General features: G+C 29.5%; 4 protein-coding genes and 1 long non-coding RNA gene across 6 annotated transcripts; 4 read left to right on the top strand and 1 right to left on the bottom strand.

Moving 5' to 3' along the window:
- Positions 1-31: 31 nt before the first annotated feature.
- On the top strand, positions 32-1,180 carry LOC142645976 (uncharacterized). The gene is made up of 2 exons (XR_012846988.1): positions 32-145; positions 201-1,180. It is a non-coding gene; the product is annotated as an uncharacterized LOC142645976 (long non-coding RNA).
- Positions 830-12,597, bottom strand: unk (RING finger protein unk). Of its 2 annotated transcripts, XM_075823699.1 has the most exons (9): positions 12,313-12,597; positions 10,009-11,265; positions 8,539-8,748; positions 6,663-7,160; positions 4,111-4,385; positions 3,626-4,044; positions 2,600-3,568; positions 2,296-2,523; positions 830-2,234 (listed from the first exon to the last, which is right to left on the bottom strand). In XM_075823699.1, exons 2-9 carry the CDS (start codon positions 11,220-11,222, stop codon positions 2,190-2,192), a joined length of 3,858 nt encoding a protein of 1,285 aa, XP_075679814.1. In that variant the 5' UTR covers positions 11,223-11,265; positions 12,313-12,597; the 3' UTR covers positions 830-2,189. The 2 variants fall into 2 exon arrangements, with proteins under 2 accessions (XP_075679814.1, XP_075679815.1); XM_075823700.1 differs by lacking the exons at positions 10,009-11,265; positions 12,313-12,597 and adding an exon at positions 8,998-9,491.
- Positions 12,598-13,477: 880 nt separating this feature from the next.
- LOC142645975 (pentatricopeptide repeat-containing protein 1, mitochondrial) lies at positions 13,478-16,627 on the top strand. Its single transcript, XM_075823710.1, has 2 exons — positions 13,478-16,397; positions 16,488-16,627. Exon 1 carries the CDS (start codon positions 14,253-14,255, stop codon positions 16,161-16,163), a length of 1,911 nt encoding a protein of 636 aa, XP_075679825.1. The 5' UTR covers positions 13,478-14,252; the 3' UTR covers positions 16,164-16,397; positions 16,488-16,627.
- On the top strand, positions 16,392-17,276 carry RpS6 (ribosomal protein S6). The gene is made up of 3 exons (XM_075823681.1): positions 16,392-16,397; positions 16,488-16,830; positions 16,885-17,276. Exons 1-3 carry the CDS (start codon positions 16,392-16,394, stop codon positions 17,274-17,276), a joined length of 741 nt encoding a protein of 246 aa, XP_075679796.1.
- Positions 17,277-17,431: 155 nt separating this feature from the next.
- RpS9 (ribosomal protein S9) lies at positions 17,432-18,546 on the top strand. The gene is made up of 2 exons (XM_027339585.2): positions 17,432-17,587; positions 17,843-18,546. Exon 2 carries the CDS (start codon positions 17,867-17,869, stop codon positions 18,443-18,445), a length of 579 nt encoding a protein of 192 aa, XP_027195386.1. The 5' UTR covers positions 17,432-17,587; positions 17,843-17,866; the 3' UTR covers positions 18,446-18,546.
- Positions 18,547-18,552: the final 6 nt, after the last annotated feature.

The following is an 18,552-nucleotide window of genomic DNA, read 5'->3' as shown; positions in this document are numbered from 1 at the left end:
CATCTACTGTCAATCACAGAAAGCTCATAATGATTCGAATTCGAATGAAATTGAAATAAAAAATGAAAATTTTGATAAAATTTTGTTTTGTTTTGCTTTTCATACCAAATGGCATCGACAAGTTTTTTTCAATTAAGTAATGAAAGTATGTATCATTGATAATGATGGTGATCAATTCATTTTCATTGTGTTTTTCGTAGATTTTTTCCTACATATTACATTGATAATAATCATAATAATGATCATTTTGGCAATCATTCGAGTGAGTACACAACAACGTTCTGAAAAAAGTGAAAATTCTAGCGAATCATTGTGGAATGTTGTACGAGAAACACGTCGTAGAAAAAAGAAAGGCTATCGACAACGATCGTTGAGGATTGATTCAGATGAAAACGAAGATAATAATGATCAAGAAAAATACGATTCACAACAAAACAAAACAATTTAACCGAAAATAAAAACTAACCGAACAATCAAAAGTATATTGTTCACTTCATCAATTCGCTACCAAATATAAAAATAACAACAACAAAAAATTAATTTTTTTATAACAAAAAAAAAATTTTATTTAAAATTTTTAATCAAATTATAATGATCAATATTTATAATTAAAATTATAATAATGTTAATAATAATAATAATAATAATAATCTTTATCAATTAAAAAAAACAGACGCAATTTATTTTTATGCCGGATATATATTGTTGCTGTCGAAATAGTTCGGGTTGTTGTTGTTGTTGTTGTCAAAATAGTTGTTTTGTTTACACATATCATTAGCACATTTCGATAAACATAAAGGTAGCAAATAATAAAAAAAAAACAGAACAGAAAAAGAAATAAAAGATTCCTATATTTGTAGAAAAAAATGGTCGCTGCAACATTATGTAATGATTTCTTGTTGTGTGTGTGGGTGGATGGATGGATCGATGGGGGTGTTTGTCGTTAACGAACAAAATCAACTAAAATTATTAATTTTTTAAAAAATAAACTCTTTTTCGTGTTTACATCAATATTATTGAATTAATTAATTTTAAAAAAAAGGTAGAAAAGTTTCCTGAAGTTTTTTTGATTCAAAAATGATTTTTCCGAAAAGATTTTTCAACGTCTAAAAACAAAAAAAAAACAAATCTAAAATGTATAAGTGGTGTGTGTGTCTGTGAATTATCAACAGCAAGAATTCAGATAGATTCGATTAGAATATGGTGTGAGATTTAGAAGAAAAAATCTAAACTAAAAAACAAAACTTTTTCGTTTGTTTGTTTTGCCATTTTTAATGGATAAAAGTTGTAAAAAAACAAGGACAAGGCCACAATTTAAAAAAAATTTGATTGAAATTAAGGTTGTCTGTGTTTGCTTGTCTGTTTTGAAAATTAATTAATGAAGAAAAAAAAGTAAAATTAAAAAAAACTTGTTACAGCTTGTAAATTCTTTGTCTGTTTGTTTTTGTGTGTAAAAAAATTTTTCTAAATTAATTCGATAACATCCATAATTTCTTCGAAGGAAAAAGGGTTAACAACAACAACAACAATGCGCCTGATCATTAATATATAAATCTTGACCAAAAAGAAAAAAAAATTATTATTATTATTATTATTATTATTCAATAAACCTATAACTGTAATTTGCTAATAATCGAATCGATCAATCGAATCGATTTGTAATTAATAAAAAACAAAATCATTATTATTATTATTATTACATTATAATGATGATGACGAGAAGAATTTTTTAAATTTTTTTTTTGATGAAGATTTTTCTCTCACTTAACTTGCTGTGTCTATCCAAATCTATGCTATGCTATCAATATCTATCGTCGTTGTGTAAAAAAAAACATGATTTCAAAAAAAAGAATGAAAAAAAATTCAATGGATAAAAAGAGTTTTTTCTGTTTCTGTTTGTCTGTTTGTTTTTGAATCGAATCATAGAAAACAAAATGGAACGTCAAAGACATGTTATGTAAACAAAAAAAAAAAAAAAAGTTGGAAGTTTCTGATGATGATGATGATGATAAGCAAAAGTAACAAAAAAAAAACTAATGATGAGATTATCAGGTTGAAAAACAAAAATTCACCACCCACACACATGCTAATTGTTGTTGAAAAAAAGGAAGGATGTTTTTTTTTGTTTCTGTATGATGATTTCATCTGATAAACATATTCAGGAAGCAGGGAAGAAGCTCTTCATTTTTTTAATTATTTAAAATATTTCCGGCGGCCGAAGTTGTTTTTAATGCCTAAGAACCAAAAACAAAAACGTTTGAAAAAAATTTGAATTCAAATAAAGTGAATAATTACCTCTTCAATGCAGGATAAATCTTGTGATAATTTTTGTTTCAATTGTAATAATTGTGTTTGAGACATTGTTGAGAGATCTTGCAAACGTTTTTGGAATGAATTTGATTCATTTGTACGATATATTTCCAATTCTTTTTCTCTCATATTAAGCATTGATAAAGCTTCTTCACGTCGTTTTTCCGCCAATTTTTCACGTTTTTGTGCTTCGTTCAATTGTAAATGGCACCACTGTCCAAAAATCAAATGACAAAATTAATAACATTTTTTTTTTTTTGAAAAAAATCATCACCATTCAAGACATTACCTGTAAAACTTGTTGTATAGTTTCCTGTGATTCAACGATACGATTTTTCGCAGCATTATTTTCTTCTTTTAATCGCTGCATTTCCATAATTGCTGCTGATATTGCAACAACATTTGATTGTGATTGTTGTTGATTGGTTGTTGCATTCGTAGTACCATTAACATTATTTAAATTAGCTGCAACAGCATATTGATCAAATAATGATTGATGATTATTCGGTAATGATTGTTGTCGGCTAGCTAAAAATGTTGATCCAATTGGTGAAGCAGCAGCAGCAGCTATTGCTGCTGCAGCTGCCGCATTTAATTGTTGTTGATGATTCGGAGGTGATAAATTAAAACCAGAAGCTGATGTTGAACGATGATGTATATCATTATTATTATTATTAGTTATACGTGGTATATTAATAGGTTCAGATTCATTAAATGAATATGAACCACGTCTTAATGCCGATGATGATGATGTTGATGATGATGTTAAATGACAATTATCAATAACATTAGCCGTTTTTGTAACAAAATTATCAAGCTCATCAAAACTGCTGAGATCATGATTATTTAACATTGAATCAAATGCAGTACTCGATTGTTGTTGTGGTTCATATAAAGAATTTGTTGAAAATGGTCCCGTAATATTACCACCACCACCGCCATTCTGTAAAACAGGTTGTTGTTCTGTAACAACATTTGATCCTGAAAATAAAGATGAACAAGATGATGCTGTTGAAAATAATGATTGCTGCTGCTGTTGCTGTTGTTGTTGAACATTTTTATTCATTAAAGCAGCAGCAGCTTTTTGATGTTGTAAAAGACTATTTTTACTATCCAACCAATTTGCCAATAATGATGATGATGATGTTTTTGTTGTATTCGATGTTGAAAATGATCTTGGACGTGCAATTGGTCCAAGAATATTATTATTATTATTATTCTGTTGAGAATTATTATTGGCTTGAAGTTCATTTTGAGCCTATTCGAAAAATATTCAATTTAAATAATGATTAGAAAATTCAAAAATAGAAATTACCATTTGACGTAGCTGTTGTTGTTGAGCATTCAAATCATAACCACCAAATTCAACATGTTCAGGTAATGATGATGCAATTATCATTGATGAATTATTTACTGCTGCTGCTGATGTTGCTGATGCTGTTATTGATGATGATGATGATGATGAACCACGACTATAAGAATTAGCACGGACAATTTCCATTGGTGATGTATTATTATTATTTTGATTATGATGATGATGTGATTGATGATGTTGTTGGCTATGTGGATGATGATTATGTTGATGATTTATATTGGATTTATTACATGTTTGTGTTGTTGTTGTTGTCGATGTTGTTGTTGTTGCTGTTGATCCTATCGTATTATTATTATTAGATGGTGGTGGCAGTTCTGTATTCGGATTTGTTGCAAATTCTTTGGCCATATTAATTTCATCTATGGGAAAAAAACAAAGATTCATTTATTGCCAGAATATCTAATATCTAATAAAACAAAATTTACCAGAATTTTCTGAATGTGCAAATGCACAGAATGGACCACGTGGACAATGTCCAGATTGTTGTATATCATTACATTTTGTACTTTTATAAATTTCTGGATGAAATTGTTGTTCAGTACGTGTATGACAATAAATACAATCATCTTGATTTTCACAATTATTTGGATCACCCCATTCATCACCTTGTTTCACTGATGGACATGGTGTTGAACGATATTTAAATTTTTTTGGTGATCGACGACGATCTTTATTATTATGATATTGTGGACATGCATAGCTAGGAAATTTTTTTAAATTTTTGAATAAAAATAAAAAAATAAATGTTTTTAAAAATTAATTAATTAGATAATTACAAAAAATATTTTTATCATTATCCATCCTAATTTATAATTTTTTCCAATTACAAATATTTTTTTTTTTTAAATAAAAATTCCAGACAAATTTCCAATGAAAACAAATAAAAATTTTCTAGAAAATTTCCCAAATAATTAAAATCCAATCAAAAATATCCTAGAAATTTAAATTTTTCTTTCCCGTTTCGTTTGTTTTTTTTGGACAATTTTCAAATTCCTAAAAGTCACGAACACCACCATCACCATCACCATTATCATTATCAATTCAATTCAAGGACACAACCATAATCATCACTAACACAAAACATAAACAAAAATACAGACACTAAACTACTGCTATATATGTTTATCGATATGATGATTCGCTATATATAAATCACCGAAACAAAACATCGTTTGTTTTGTTTCTTCAAAAAAACAAATCTGGCCATCATTTTTCAGGGTTAGTTGGTTACCAATGCTTAAAAATGATGAAGGGTAGTGGTGGAATGACCATGACCTTCATCATTACGTAATTTTTGTTATTATTATCGAATAAAAAATAACACAATTTAATGGTTGAAGGTCACTAGCGGTACCAAATCATTCAAAAAAAAGTAAGTAAAAGTAAAACCAAAATATTCATTTCAATGATTCGAATCGAATGTTTCCTTTGGGTTTTCTATTTCTACATTTTTTTGACTATCCTGTGTGTGTGCTGTCATATATGATATCATCCTATATATATAATTCGAGCGTTCGATACCCTCTTCATCTTTTTTCTCATTTGGTTTTGTTGTTTTTTTTCGGTACAATCGTAAAAAAAACCCAGCTAAAATTGTTTTCGAACCATAAAAAAACTGCTATTCTTGAATTCCACGAAAAAAGAAGAATATTGCACAGAATTTTCTTCATTTTTTTTTTTTGATTATCGATTCAATTTTCAAATCAAGAAAAAAAAAATTCAAGGTCAAAAATACGCATGCGTAATGCGTATTTTTATTTTAAAGAATCCATCATTCGATTCGATTGTTTTGTTGTTGATGATGATGATGATATAACAAACAAATTTGAACAAATTTAGACAACAACCAAAAAACAAGAAAAAACATTGAAGCCAATCATCAACATCAAAATAAAAATACTAATAAAAAACTAAACTAAACATAACAAACAAACCAAAGCAAAACAACATAATTATCAACATAATGTCATATGATAATCATTTTTAAGTTGTTGTTGTTATTTTGGTTTTGGTTAAACACAATATTGACGCCCAAAAAAAACAAAATCAAAAACAACAACTTAAAATAAAATGATGATGATCTGTATCTGTATCTGAAATTCATTGATTTTTTCTTTCATACATACACCCAATGAATAAATTGAATGCTACACAAGAAGCAAAAAGGATTTAAGATTGAATTTCACAACCAATCAACCAAAGTAACTAACTAACTAAAACACACACACCATATGTATTTAGTAGAAAAAAATAAACAGAAAATTATCATCATAAGATTTCAATTGAAAAGAAGAAAAAGAAATTTCTGTTTTTCGTCTTGTTTTTTTTTGTTTGTTTGGATGTAAAGAATCAGAAAAAAAAACAAAAAACCAAATACACACATGTGGGTGGATTGGATTGAAATGAAATTCAAGGACAATCAAAAAAAAACTGAAAAAAATTTTCTCAAATCAAAATCCTTTTTGAAAACCGAAAAGTTTTACAAAAACAGATTTTTTAGATTTCGCAGATTTCGTATTTCAATCTTATTATGATGATGGTGATGGTGAATGACCCATATAACAAAAAAATTATGAAAACATCCCAGAAAAACATCATCATCCTGCCTGGTGTAGGTGTTTGTGTGGAAAGAAAATTTAATAAAGATGTGTGCGGTGTGGTGTGGAAATAAATAAATTTCAATCAAATTTAATGATAGGTTTGGTTTTCGAAAAAAAAAGATTGAAACATGCAAAATGCAAATATAGTCTATTTATTTCATTTTAATTCAAATCTTGGTCAACTAAACATATTTTTAGCTTGCAAATCATCATCGATATGACCATTTCTGGATCGATCAACATCAAACAACAACCTATATTCAAAATTCTGACTAAAATTGCCCCATAAAAATCTAAATGACCATTTGTGCAGTCAAGGGTTAATAATAAAGAGCGATTTCCAAAGGTAAAAATGAAACCAAATCAAACCAACTTACCCTTGTCGACAAACACGTGGTGGTCTTTTACATGATTCCGTTTTATAATAAGCCAATACAAATGCTGTATTTTGCCAACGTGGATCTTCATGTATTGCATTACGATCTTTATCAAACATATGTTGTGTTGATGATGATGATGTTGTTGTTGTTGATGATGTTTGACAACAATTAACACCGGTACATCCATTCATTAAATGATCACCATTATTAATTAAATCATTTTGATTAACACCATTAATACCAACACCATTATCACAATGAATATTGCCTATACCGTTATTTGAATTAGTACCGGTTTGTTGTTGTTGTTGTTGTTCACGTATATCAAATACAGCCATACGTAAATCATGTGATCCATGTGCAAATGCACAATGTGCACCATTTTTAACACAATAACCACGTTCATCTGTTTCATAAACACACATACCAGTTTTATAATAACGTAAATGATAACGACGTTCAGTATCACCGGCTGTACGATGTAAACAAGGACAACTAAATTGAAGAAAAAACATTGTTAAATTTTAATCCGATTTTTTGAGAAGAAAAAAATAGCTGTAAAAAATTGTCCAGAAAAACATTATAGCAGATGGTTTATATTCAAGGAAAACAAAATGATTCAATCAATGAAAAAACTGATTCAACCCGATCATTAAACTAAAACGATATTTTTTTTTATTATTATTATTTCAGCTGTTTATTAGTTCCAGAATGTTTGCTAATAGAAATTTTTAAACAAAAAAAAAAAAAAAAACACCTGGTTACTCCTCTCTATTGTACACAAAACTAAACTAAAATCAATTACAATCCAATTATGAAGAAAAATCAGGTTAAAAAAAGTGTTTAATTGAAAAACAAAAACCAAAAAAATTTTAAACTACTGGACAGATGTTTGCTGAGAACATTCCAAAATAATTATCAAAAAAAAAAAATGCAAATCACATTCCCATCGACATAAGATTTTTCATTTTTGATAATGATGGGAAAATAATAACAATCAAAAATAAAAAAATAAGGCAACCAAACGAAAACTAAATCGACAAACCAATCTAATCATCTCATATGGTCGAAATAGTTTTTTTTTTGATCAAAATAGAAAAAAAATTACCGGACAGTAAACAGGATGGAAAAAATAATATTTGTCCGAATTGTCCCAGTTTTTTTCACTGAGTGAATTGGATGAATAAAAACAAAAAAAAAAATTACATTTTCTCTAAAGCGGAGAATAGACCACATTGTGAATAATCATATCGGTTTTTTTTTGCTTGAAAAACATTAAAAAAACATCCGGAATGAAAGTGAGTTTTTTACGTAAAAGAGAAAGCAAGGATATCTTGTTTGTTTTTTCTTAGCAAATCAGTTTCTCTTTCTCCAAAAACACAAACACACAGGTAAAATGAATGACAATTCATTCACCTGAAGTGTGTGTGTTGAAATATATGTTAGACATACACAAAAAAGGAGAAATTCAATGAGAAAAGTTCAATAAACTAGGCTAAACAACAACAACAACGGTTTCTTGAATTGGTATTTTGATAATCAACATCAAGCAAAGAAATATATCTAATAGGAAATTATTTCCGGAAAATTTCTCTATGCTATTTTTACACCCAAACACAAGGGTATAGATTCCTGATTTTTTTTCCAATATTTGATGCTATTAATGTCAATTTAGAAAAAAAATAAACAAAATCCGGAAGCCTTGAAGCTAATATTTTAATCAAAAAAAACTCTAATCTGGGAAATGTTCCAAGGAAAAATCTTTCTGAAAATTTTCTTTTTAAGAAAATGTCATTGGAGCATATCGAAATTTGACCAAAAATGAAACTGGACAATTAATTAAAGAAAAGAAAATAACAAAAATAACACTTACTCATCACCATCAGGACAAATACCGGTTGTATCATCATATTTAGTACAATAATTATCCGGTGAATAATTAAATGTACCATCACGTTTACGTAATGGTCGTCGTCTACGTTGATTAGCAAAATGCCAATGAAAACAAGTAAATGGTTTATGTTGTGTACATTTATGTTGTAAAAATAATGGACATTGTTCACAACGAAAATCACGTAAATAACTAAAAATTTAAAAGAAAAAAACAACGATTAAATAATCATTATAAATTAGTAAATTTTAAACAAAAAAAAAACTCAATCAGCATCCTTTTTTTCCATTCCTTTTCCTGATTCCTCCCAAACACTTATATTACACACATTGGATAAAATCAACGAAGAAGATTCAAACCAGTTCCACAAATGAATGTAAACATTGGACATGAACGATAACCTCCTCATCTAACCCGCAACATCATTTTCTCCATACTCACTTATAATGTGACAATTTTTCAGTTGTTGTTGTTGTTGTTGATGATGATGATAAAGACATTATCATCATTTTACCACTATTTGATGATAAACGATTTCGTTGTTGTTGTTGCTGTTGATGATGATGATAATTATGATTATCATAAAAATTACCATTCATTATCGAATCAATTGATGATAATGTTGATTTTGTCTTTGGTGGTGACAATGATCCATGATTTATAATCGGTGAATTTCGACTTGATGTCGAAGACGCAGATGATGACGAAGACGAAGACGAAGATGATGCGGATGATGATTGATGAATAGCGGTGGACATTTTTGATGAATTATTCCGATGGCTATTATTGATCATACCAAAAGTCATTGTTTGATGATTATGATGATGATTACGTGTTAAACCACCACCGCCACCACCACCATATTGATGATGATGATGGTGTGAAGTGTTAACAGCAGCCGAAGCCGAAACAGTAGTCATCATGATTGATTAAAATTAAAAAATTTCAATCATCATTAACATCATTTTAACACCGAGATCCATTCATAATTCTGGATTGTTTTCGAAAAATCGTTTCAAATTTCTTCAAAAACATTATCAAACTTCGCAAATACACTGCCAACAATCATCACAACAACAACAACAACAACTGATCTATAAAAACTGTGCCCACCATCATTCAGCAAATTAAAAAAAAAAACAAACACTTTCTGTCGACTGTTTTTTTTATTTTGTTGCCAAAACAACCGAATGAAAAAAAAATCAAAGAGAAAATTTTGATTCAGCAAAAAAAAAGAAGAAAATAAGGAGCGAGAGAGAAAAATCCAAAAGAACAGGAGATACAGAAAGAGTAAAATAAATAAAAATTGATGAAAAAAAAGTTTCCAGAGAAATTTCCCAGGAAATTATTCTTGTTATTATTCAAAACTTTCATACAGGAAAAGGAACAAACATCTCATCTCTCTCTTTAAATTTTTTCCAAATTTAAAAATCCAAAAAAAACCAAACTTACCGTGCATTCATTGAATATTTTTCATTTGATAATGTTATATCCGAAGGATCATATAAATCTGAATCATATTTATAAATTTTTCCATCAATTTCAATCTGTGTTAATTGTTTTTTTGGTTGTTGATCATTAATAATGGTGGTAGTAGTAGCCATTGCTGTCGATATAGTTGTTGTTAATGATGATTGTTGTTGTGATGGTGATAATAATTGTAATGGTGCTGTTGAATTATCATCTTCTGGTTCATTTAAACCTTTATGTTGTAAGGCACCAATTTCATCAAATACAATATTTAAATCATAATCATCATCATCGGTTGTTTTATTATTTATTAATCTTAATTGTCCATTAATTGTTGTTCCGGTAGTTGTGGTTGTTGATGTAGATATAGTCGATGTTGTTGTTGATGATGATGATGATGCTAACGCTGTTGGTGATGATAATGATGATGTTGATGTTGTTGATGATGTGAATCCATTCATATTACTATTATTATTAAACATTTGATCACAGTCTTGTTGTTGTTGTAAAAATGAATTTCTATTCATTAATGACATCATACGTGATCCAGTTGATAATTTCGTTGATGCTGCTGATGATAATCCAGTTGATAATAAATTCTCTGGACTTATTATTGTCATTAAATCTAAATGTGAATATTGTTGTTGTTGTTGTTCAACATTTGACCATGATGGTCCATATAAATTATTCAATTGCTGCTGCTGCTGTTGACGGTTATATAATGTCGACGATGATGGATTCATTAATTGATTACGACGTATTGCTGATGCATCAGACATTGAACGAAATATCATTGGTGAAAATTCATAATTATTATTCATATTTAATTGATTCAATTGTTGTTGCTGCTGTTGACCACTAATGGAATCCGAAATCGCAGATGAATTTGCTACAGCAGATGCTGCTGCTGCTGTGGATGATGATGTTTGTATCATATTCATTGCGTTATTACTATTGCCAAATGAAATTGATGCGGATGATTCTTTATTATTATGGATGTTTGTAGCGATCGTCGTTGTTGCGGTCGTTATTTCTAAATTCATTGAAGACATTTTTTTTTTCTTTAAAAATTTCACATTTTTGGCAGCGAAAAATGATCTTTGGTTGGTGGAAATAGAAGAAAAAAAACACCGGGTCACCAAACAAACAAAATTTGAATTTTGTGAATTTTCAAATTGCTTGAAACAAACATTCATTCACCGGATGAAACGAAAACGAAAATTTATTACGAAAGACACCCTGTTTTTTTCAGAAAAAAAGTAAGAAAAAAATTTTGTTTAAAAAATTTGAAATAATCAACAGGAAAATAGCAAGGTTAACCTAATCTATTCAGTGAATCAATAAGAGAGAATTCAATCAATCAATCAAACCAAAAAAACATTATGAGATTTTAAATCAGGAAAAAAAATCTGATTTTGTTGTCTGCGTGTTTCGGACAAAATCAACAACATTTTGATGAAAAAATAAACAATTTTTTCTTGCGATTGTTATCAACACACACACATCACCTTGACGATTTTTAAAATAATTTTCCCATATAAACAACAACAAAGATTTTCTCGGGATAAAAATAGCATCAAAAATTCTTTTTTCACTAATCCAAAACAATCAATTTGTTGTTGTTGTTGTTTTTCATCAGGAAAACAAAATGACACGTGTCACATTTTAAAATGATGCAAAACAACAACAACAACAACAGGTTATCATTTGATTTAACACCCCCTATTTTTTCTAATAACAACAAAAAAAAACAGACCTTAACCCTTTTTATTGTCAAAATTATCAATCGAAATGTTTAATAGATTTCCTCATCATTTAATGTTTTTTAAAAATAAGTATTTTCATTATTTTTCCTTTTCTTTTCTTAAAATACAAAGATTGCACTAAACAACAAATTAAGCCATGTTGTTGTTGTTGTTTAACCTTCAAAATAAAAATTATAGAAAAACTTTCTCAATTCTTGTCATTTTTTCTCCAATAGATGATGATGTAAATATGTTTGGATGCTACGTGTTTTTCCTCTCTCTCTCTCTCTCTCTCTCTCTCTCTCTCTCTCTCTCTCTCTCTCTCTCTCTCTCTCTCTCTCTCGCCATACATTCTCACACACACTTGTTATTTTTTTATAATCATTTTTTTTGTTATTGGAGAAACTTTTCGAGAAAAAAATAGCCAAAAAAAAAGTAAAGTAAATGTTGATGAGAAAGTTTCCTCGAAATGAAAATGTCCATTTTCAATCAATAATTTTACATTGACATAATCATCATCATAAAAAACATTATTACTTACTTTGTTCGAAGACACAGAAAAAAATAAAGAAATTTTTCTTCTTCTTCTGTTTACATCAATCTACAAATGAGCAAAAAAAAACAAAAACAAAAACAAACGAACGAATATCGATCGATTAGGGCAGCTCTAATGATGATGATGATTATTGATGGCAGAAAATTAATGAAAAATCAAATTTCTCTATGGCTACTGCCTCATCATCACTATTGTGATGTGATTTTTTTTTGCAAAATATTATTCATTGAAAACAATAACAACAAGAAATTGATATTTGTATTGGTTGCCTTGGTGTCCAATTTATCAATTCTATTTCTACCCACCAAAAAAAAAAAAAAAAAAAAAAAAATCACTTTAAACACACTATAAATGATAAGACACAACACACTTGCAGCCAATCTTATCCATTTAATCGATGAAAATAAAATGATGGATTTTTCAACAACAACAACAAAAAAAGACCAAAACAAAACAATTAAATTTTGGTTGTTAGTTGATGTAAATGTGGATAATGATGATGATGATATTTGCTTTCTTCATAAATGGAAGAAACGAACAGAATCAAAAAATAGAAATCAAAAATCAAAAACATTTCACCATCCACCAACATAAAATCATCATATTATTTATCAGATCAAGCAAAACAAAAAAAAACAAACCAAAAATAATATTCTGGGCCCAAAAATTAAATATATTTTCTGTTACTTTGCAAACATGGATTCCAGTAATAATAATAAAGAAAAACACGCACACAAAAATATCATTGGAAGATAATAAATGTTGTTGTTGTTGTTGTTGTTTGTCGAAAATTGAGAAAAACGAAAGAAAAAAAAAAACATGTATCTAAAGCACCAAAAACAGCAGCGACAAAAACAAAAACAACAACGAAGACATCAAAAAAAAAAAAAAAAAATGTTGGCGTGCTTGGGTAGTGGTAAAATCTGTGGTATTTTTTTTTTTTTTTTTAATAAACACATACACACAGAGTAGCAGCAAAAAAGATGAATAGATATGTTTTTAATTACCACTACTTTTAGCACAGTGCATTTATATAGTGTGTGTGTGTTTGTTTGTTGGCTGGTTTCAAGTACATCCAAAGACAATCAAAAAAAAAAAAAAAAAAAAAAAGGATCGAAAAACAGAAAAACAAAATTCATCATCACCATATAAAAATTGATAAGAATTTTTTTGATTATAAATCGACGACATTGGCGCTATAGATTTTTTTGGTATCTCAAATTTTTCGGACAAGCAAAAAATGGATCGCGTGACTTGATATTTTTGTTTTTGTTTTTGTTTTTCTGTTTTGGATGCATGGTGGGTTGATTGTCAGTGGTAGTGGTGCGAAAGAAAGTGAAAACGTAAATAATGGTAGAAGTATATATGATTGAAAGTGATGATTGAAATGACAAAATTCATAAATGACGTTATTAAAATTTCGCAATTAAAATTTTTTTTTTGTTTTCTTCGATAAAATTTGATCCAAGTGTCAAAGAACTTTTAAACATTGAAAACATAAACAATTTTTTTCTGGGTTTTACGAAAAAACGAAAACGAATAATAAATCACCAACCATTATTGTCATTACCTCCGTTTATCATTGATTGTTTTGTTTCGTTTTTATCGATTGATTTGAAAACAGAATCATCATCATAAATTAAGAACTAAACTGAATTTTGCGAGAGAAAAAGAAATCCTTGAAATGTGAAATGCTTAAAAGGTACATTATTGTTCATTGACATGGCAACATTCACAATAATATTGAAACAAAACAAAAACAAAATTGATGATTTTTTTTTTACTTTGAAACATCGAATATGTCCACAAGATTTATATTTGAACCAGATGCTGCCATCTAGTTAGCATGTTTAGCTCTTCAATTATCATCACATGTGATTCTTTCTTTCTTTTTTTTGAAATTTCTTTTCTGGATCGCTGAATCAATGAATTCTTTGGCCATACAAAGATCCATTTGGTTTGGTCGTATTTTTTCACGATTACGAATCAATGAACAAAATGTATCAAAATATTCGCTACAACGGCAACTATGTTCATCATCGCCAAAAGTGATTGATTTTTCTCAACTTGAACCGGATAAATTTGGTGATTTAGTGGAAAAATTTCAACAATCAACGACTACAACGACGAACAAAATTAAAAAATCAAAACCGTTGAAATCCGAACGGTTAGCCGAAGATCAAGATGGTTATGATCGTTTGGAAATTAAACGCGGTATAAAAATATCATTACCTGGTTATGAACGTATGATTGAAGAAGTGTATAGGAGAAGACCACGTAATCTTGGTCGATTACTTGAAATATATCGTCAAATGGTTTATGATGATCGTTATAAACCTAATCGTAATATTTATACAATGTTAATCAATGCCTGTGCACAGGCTGGTTATACACGTAAAGCATTCGAATTGTTTGATGAAATGAAACGATATGATTATCAACCAACACGTGCAATGATTACAGCATTATTTAATGCATGTGCTAATTGTCCAATGGATTCTTCCACTGGTGATGATCAGAATTATGGTCTAAATCTGGCCATTAAACTTCGCGATGAATTGGATTCAAATGGTTTTCATTATAATCAAACACATTATAATGTTATGATTAAAGTATTTGCATTATTCGATGATCAACCGAATATTGATTCGACTATAGCACAAATGAAACGTCATCGAATCGAACCAAATCAAGATACATATTGTATGTTATTGATGGGTGCAATTCAACAACCGAAAAATGGCCTCTATATTGCTACTGAACTTATGCGAAAAATTCTTCATAATCAGCCGAAAATTTCGCTAAACGTTGCTCCGTTTAATCTATTTCTTCGATCAATACGTGATTGTAGATTTGAATCAGAAACTAAAGTCAAACAACTTGTTGATAATTCTGCAAATACTAAAAGTTTGGTACCGCAATCAACTAATAAATTACCAATGAAACAATCGGAAATTCCCAACAATTTACCCAACCTATTGATTAATAATCAATCGGATATTGTTTCGATCGATTTTCAATCACTTGATTCGGTTACGAATAGATTTTTATTATTCGGTGGTATCGATGGTTTTCTTCAACTAATGCAACATTATCGTGTTGAACCAAATCTTAAAACATTTACATTGATGGCTGAATTACTTGCCGATCATCATGAATGTTTTGAATTGATACAAAAAGCACTTGATCGATACAATCAAAGATCCGATGTTTGTTTGTACAATGTTTTCATAAAAATTTATGCAAAAAATAAAAATCGTGAAAAATGTGAACAAATGATACGAGAAATGCAACGTGAACAACTACGACCTGATATAATGACATTTGGTGCATTAGCATTTGCCTGTACAAAAATGAATGATGCCCGAAAATTTCTTGATGAAATGAAACAATGTTCAATTCGACCAAACAATAATGTTATGGGAACATTAATAAATTTAGCTTGTGGACATAAAGATCTTCACTATGTTCAATTTCTTTTATCCTATATGGATAAACATAATTTAAAATTAACGATCATGGACATTGAACGTATTGAAATTATGCTCAATTATTATCGTGAACAAACAGTGGATGCAGATCGAAATAATCAATCGATCCCCCTGAAAATTCGTCAATCGATTGCCGAAGTAAATCGACAATTTCGACAAATGTTAAAAAATACAACGATTGAATTGGATACAAATGTTTGGAGTCAATGGAAACAAAATGATCATATTGTACAAAAATCTAAATATCATTCATCTATAAGTTATATGAAGGAAAAAATTAATTTACGTTTGAAAAAATATCCAAATAATAATCCTAAATTTGATGATTTGGATGAAATTGATTGAAATAAAAAAAAATTTCCATAAAAAACGCCATCTATTTGATCATATTTGAACTGAGTAACTTTATTGACTTGTTCGGTTGAACAAGGTAAGAATAGCCGACACATGCGCAAATTAAATTTACGAGCAAATTCACGTGTCTGCTTGTGTGTGTGTGTGGTGTGTTTTGTTTGCTGCATTTCCTATTCCTTTCCTTTTACTCAGTGGTTTCATTCATTTCATACATCAAATATGAAGGTTTGTTTTGACATTTTTTTGTTCATTTGATTCGATTTTTTGATCCAGAATAATTCCAATTTTATAAATTTCCGTTCTGTTAATGTATAGCTTAATATTGCTGATCCACAAACGAGCGCTCAAAAGCTCATCGAAATCGATGATGATCATAAACTTCGTGTTTTCTACGATAAACGTATTGGTCAAGAAGTTGGTGCCGAATCATTAGGTGATGAATGGAAAGGTTATGTTTTTCGAATTACTGGTGGTAATGATAAACAAGGTTTCCCAATGAAACAAGGTATTCTTACCAATGGTCGTGTGCGTTTATTGTTATCGGCTGGTCATTCATGCTATCGACCACGTCGTACCGGCGAACGTAAACGTAAATCCGTTCGTGGTTGTATTGTTGATTCGAATTTGAGTGTATTGTCGTTGGTTATTGTCAAAAAAGGTATTCATTTAGTTTTTAATATTACAGTGATGTAATTTTCGAATATATTTGCAGGTGCTCAAGAAATTGAAGGTTTGACCAATGTAACCATACCACGTCGTCTTGGACCGAAACGTGCCAGCAAAATTCGCAAATTATTCAATCTATCCAAAGATGATGATGTTCGACAATATGTTGTTCGACGACCGTTGCCACAAAAAGAAGGCAAACCTCAACGAACAAAAGCACCGAAAATTCAACGTTTGATTACGCCACAATTATTGCAACGTAAACGAAGACGTATGGCATTGAAACGTCGCCGTTCGGAAAAACGTAAAGAACAAGCAAATGAATATGCACGGTTATTAGCCGAACGACAAAAAGAAGCTAAACAGGCAAAAGATGAAGCACGTCGTCGAAGATCATCAGCATCATCTGGCCCTAAAGCTTCAGTATCGTCAGCTTAATTAATCAAATTTTTTTCCAACATTAAAAAAATAAAAATTTTTTCAAAAAAAAATACTTTCATTTAAGATTTGTAATTGTGAATTTAATATAAAATGAAAATAAAAAAAATTTGAAAAAAATCATTTTTTTCTGAAAGAATTCAAAATTTCTCGAAAAGTTTTCCTTAAAATCTTGCCAGAAACTTTTCTCGTTACTCGCTCATACAGACGTGGCCACGCTTGAATGTTACTGCTTTCCTTTTTCCGTCAAGCCTCGTGTTCGTGTTTAGCTTGTCTGTGTGTGTGTGTTTGCCACAATTTTCCGATTTTGGGTAAGTTTTTTTCCGATTTTTTCAATTTAAATTTGAAATTCGATTGATTTTTCTTGAAAATCATTCGAAATGGCCATTGTTCATCTTGTTTGGAAGGTTTCCATTATAATTGGAATACTTCTTTTTTTCAGTTCTGGCCAAGAAAAACTAAAATCAATCAATCAGTCTGAATCGATTTTGGTTTAGCCTAAATCTTTTATATTGATATTGGATCAAGCTTTGATTAACAATTATTTTTATGTTTTGTTCTTGAAGGTTGAACGAAAAAATTAAACAACAATGCCTCGTGTACCAATCGTCTATTCGAAGACGTACGTTACTCCACGTCGTCCATTCGAAAAAGAACGTCTTGATCAAGAAATGAAATTGATCGGTAAATATGGTCTACGTAATAAACGTGAAGTATGGCGTGTAAAATATACATTGGCCAAAATTCGTAAAGCTGCTCGTGAATTGTTGACGTTGGATGAAAAAGATTCAAAACGTTTGTTCGAAGGTAATGCATTGCTTCGACGATTGGTTCGTATCGGTGTACTACAAGAAACTGAAATGAAACTCGATTATGTTCTTGGTTTGCGTATTGAAGATTTTCTTGAACGACGATTACAAACACAAGTTTTGAAACATGCATTGGCTAAAAGTATCCATCATGCACGAGTTTTGATCCGTCAACGACATATACGTGTTCGTAAACAAATGGTCAACATACCATCATTTATTGTGCGTTTAGATTCGGAAAAGCACATTAATTTTTCATTAAGTTCACCATACGGTGGTGGACGACCAGGTCGTGTCAAGAGGAAGAACATGAAAAAAGCTCAAGGTGGTACAGCTGCCGAAGAAGAAGAAGAAGAGTGAACATTAGCTTTTTTTCATCCAAAATCCAATATAAATTTGAATATTTGTATCTTTTTTTTTCATAAGTTTGAAATAAATAAAAAAAAATTTTGAATTTTGAAGTTTCA

This window comes from Dermatophagoides pteronyssinus, unplaced genomic scaffold, assembly GCF_027571235.1.
Source record: "Dermatophagoides pteronyssinus isolate colony J.1.1.1.1 unplaced genomic scaffold, Derpt_VIB-CSIC_2022.12 sq0034, whole genome shotgun sequence".
Lineage (NCBI taxonomy): Eukaryota > Metazoa > Arthropoda > Arachnida > Sarcoptiformes > Pyroglyphidae > Dermatophagoides > Dermatophagoides pteronyssinus.
Note: the sequence above shows the minus strand (reverse complement) of the source record. Positions and strands in the feature narration are given on the sequence as shown.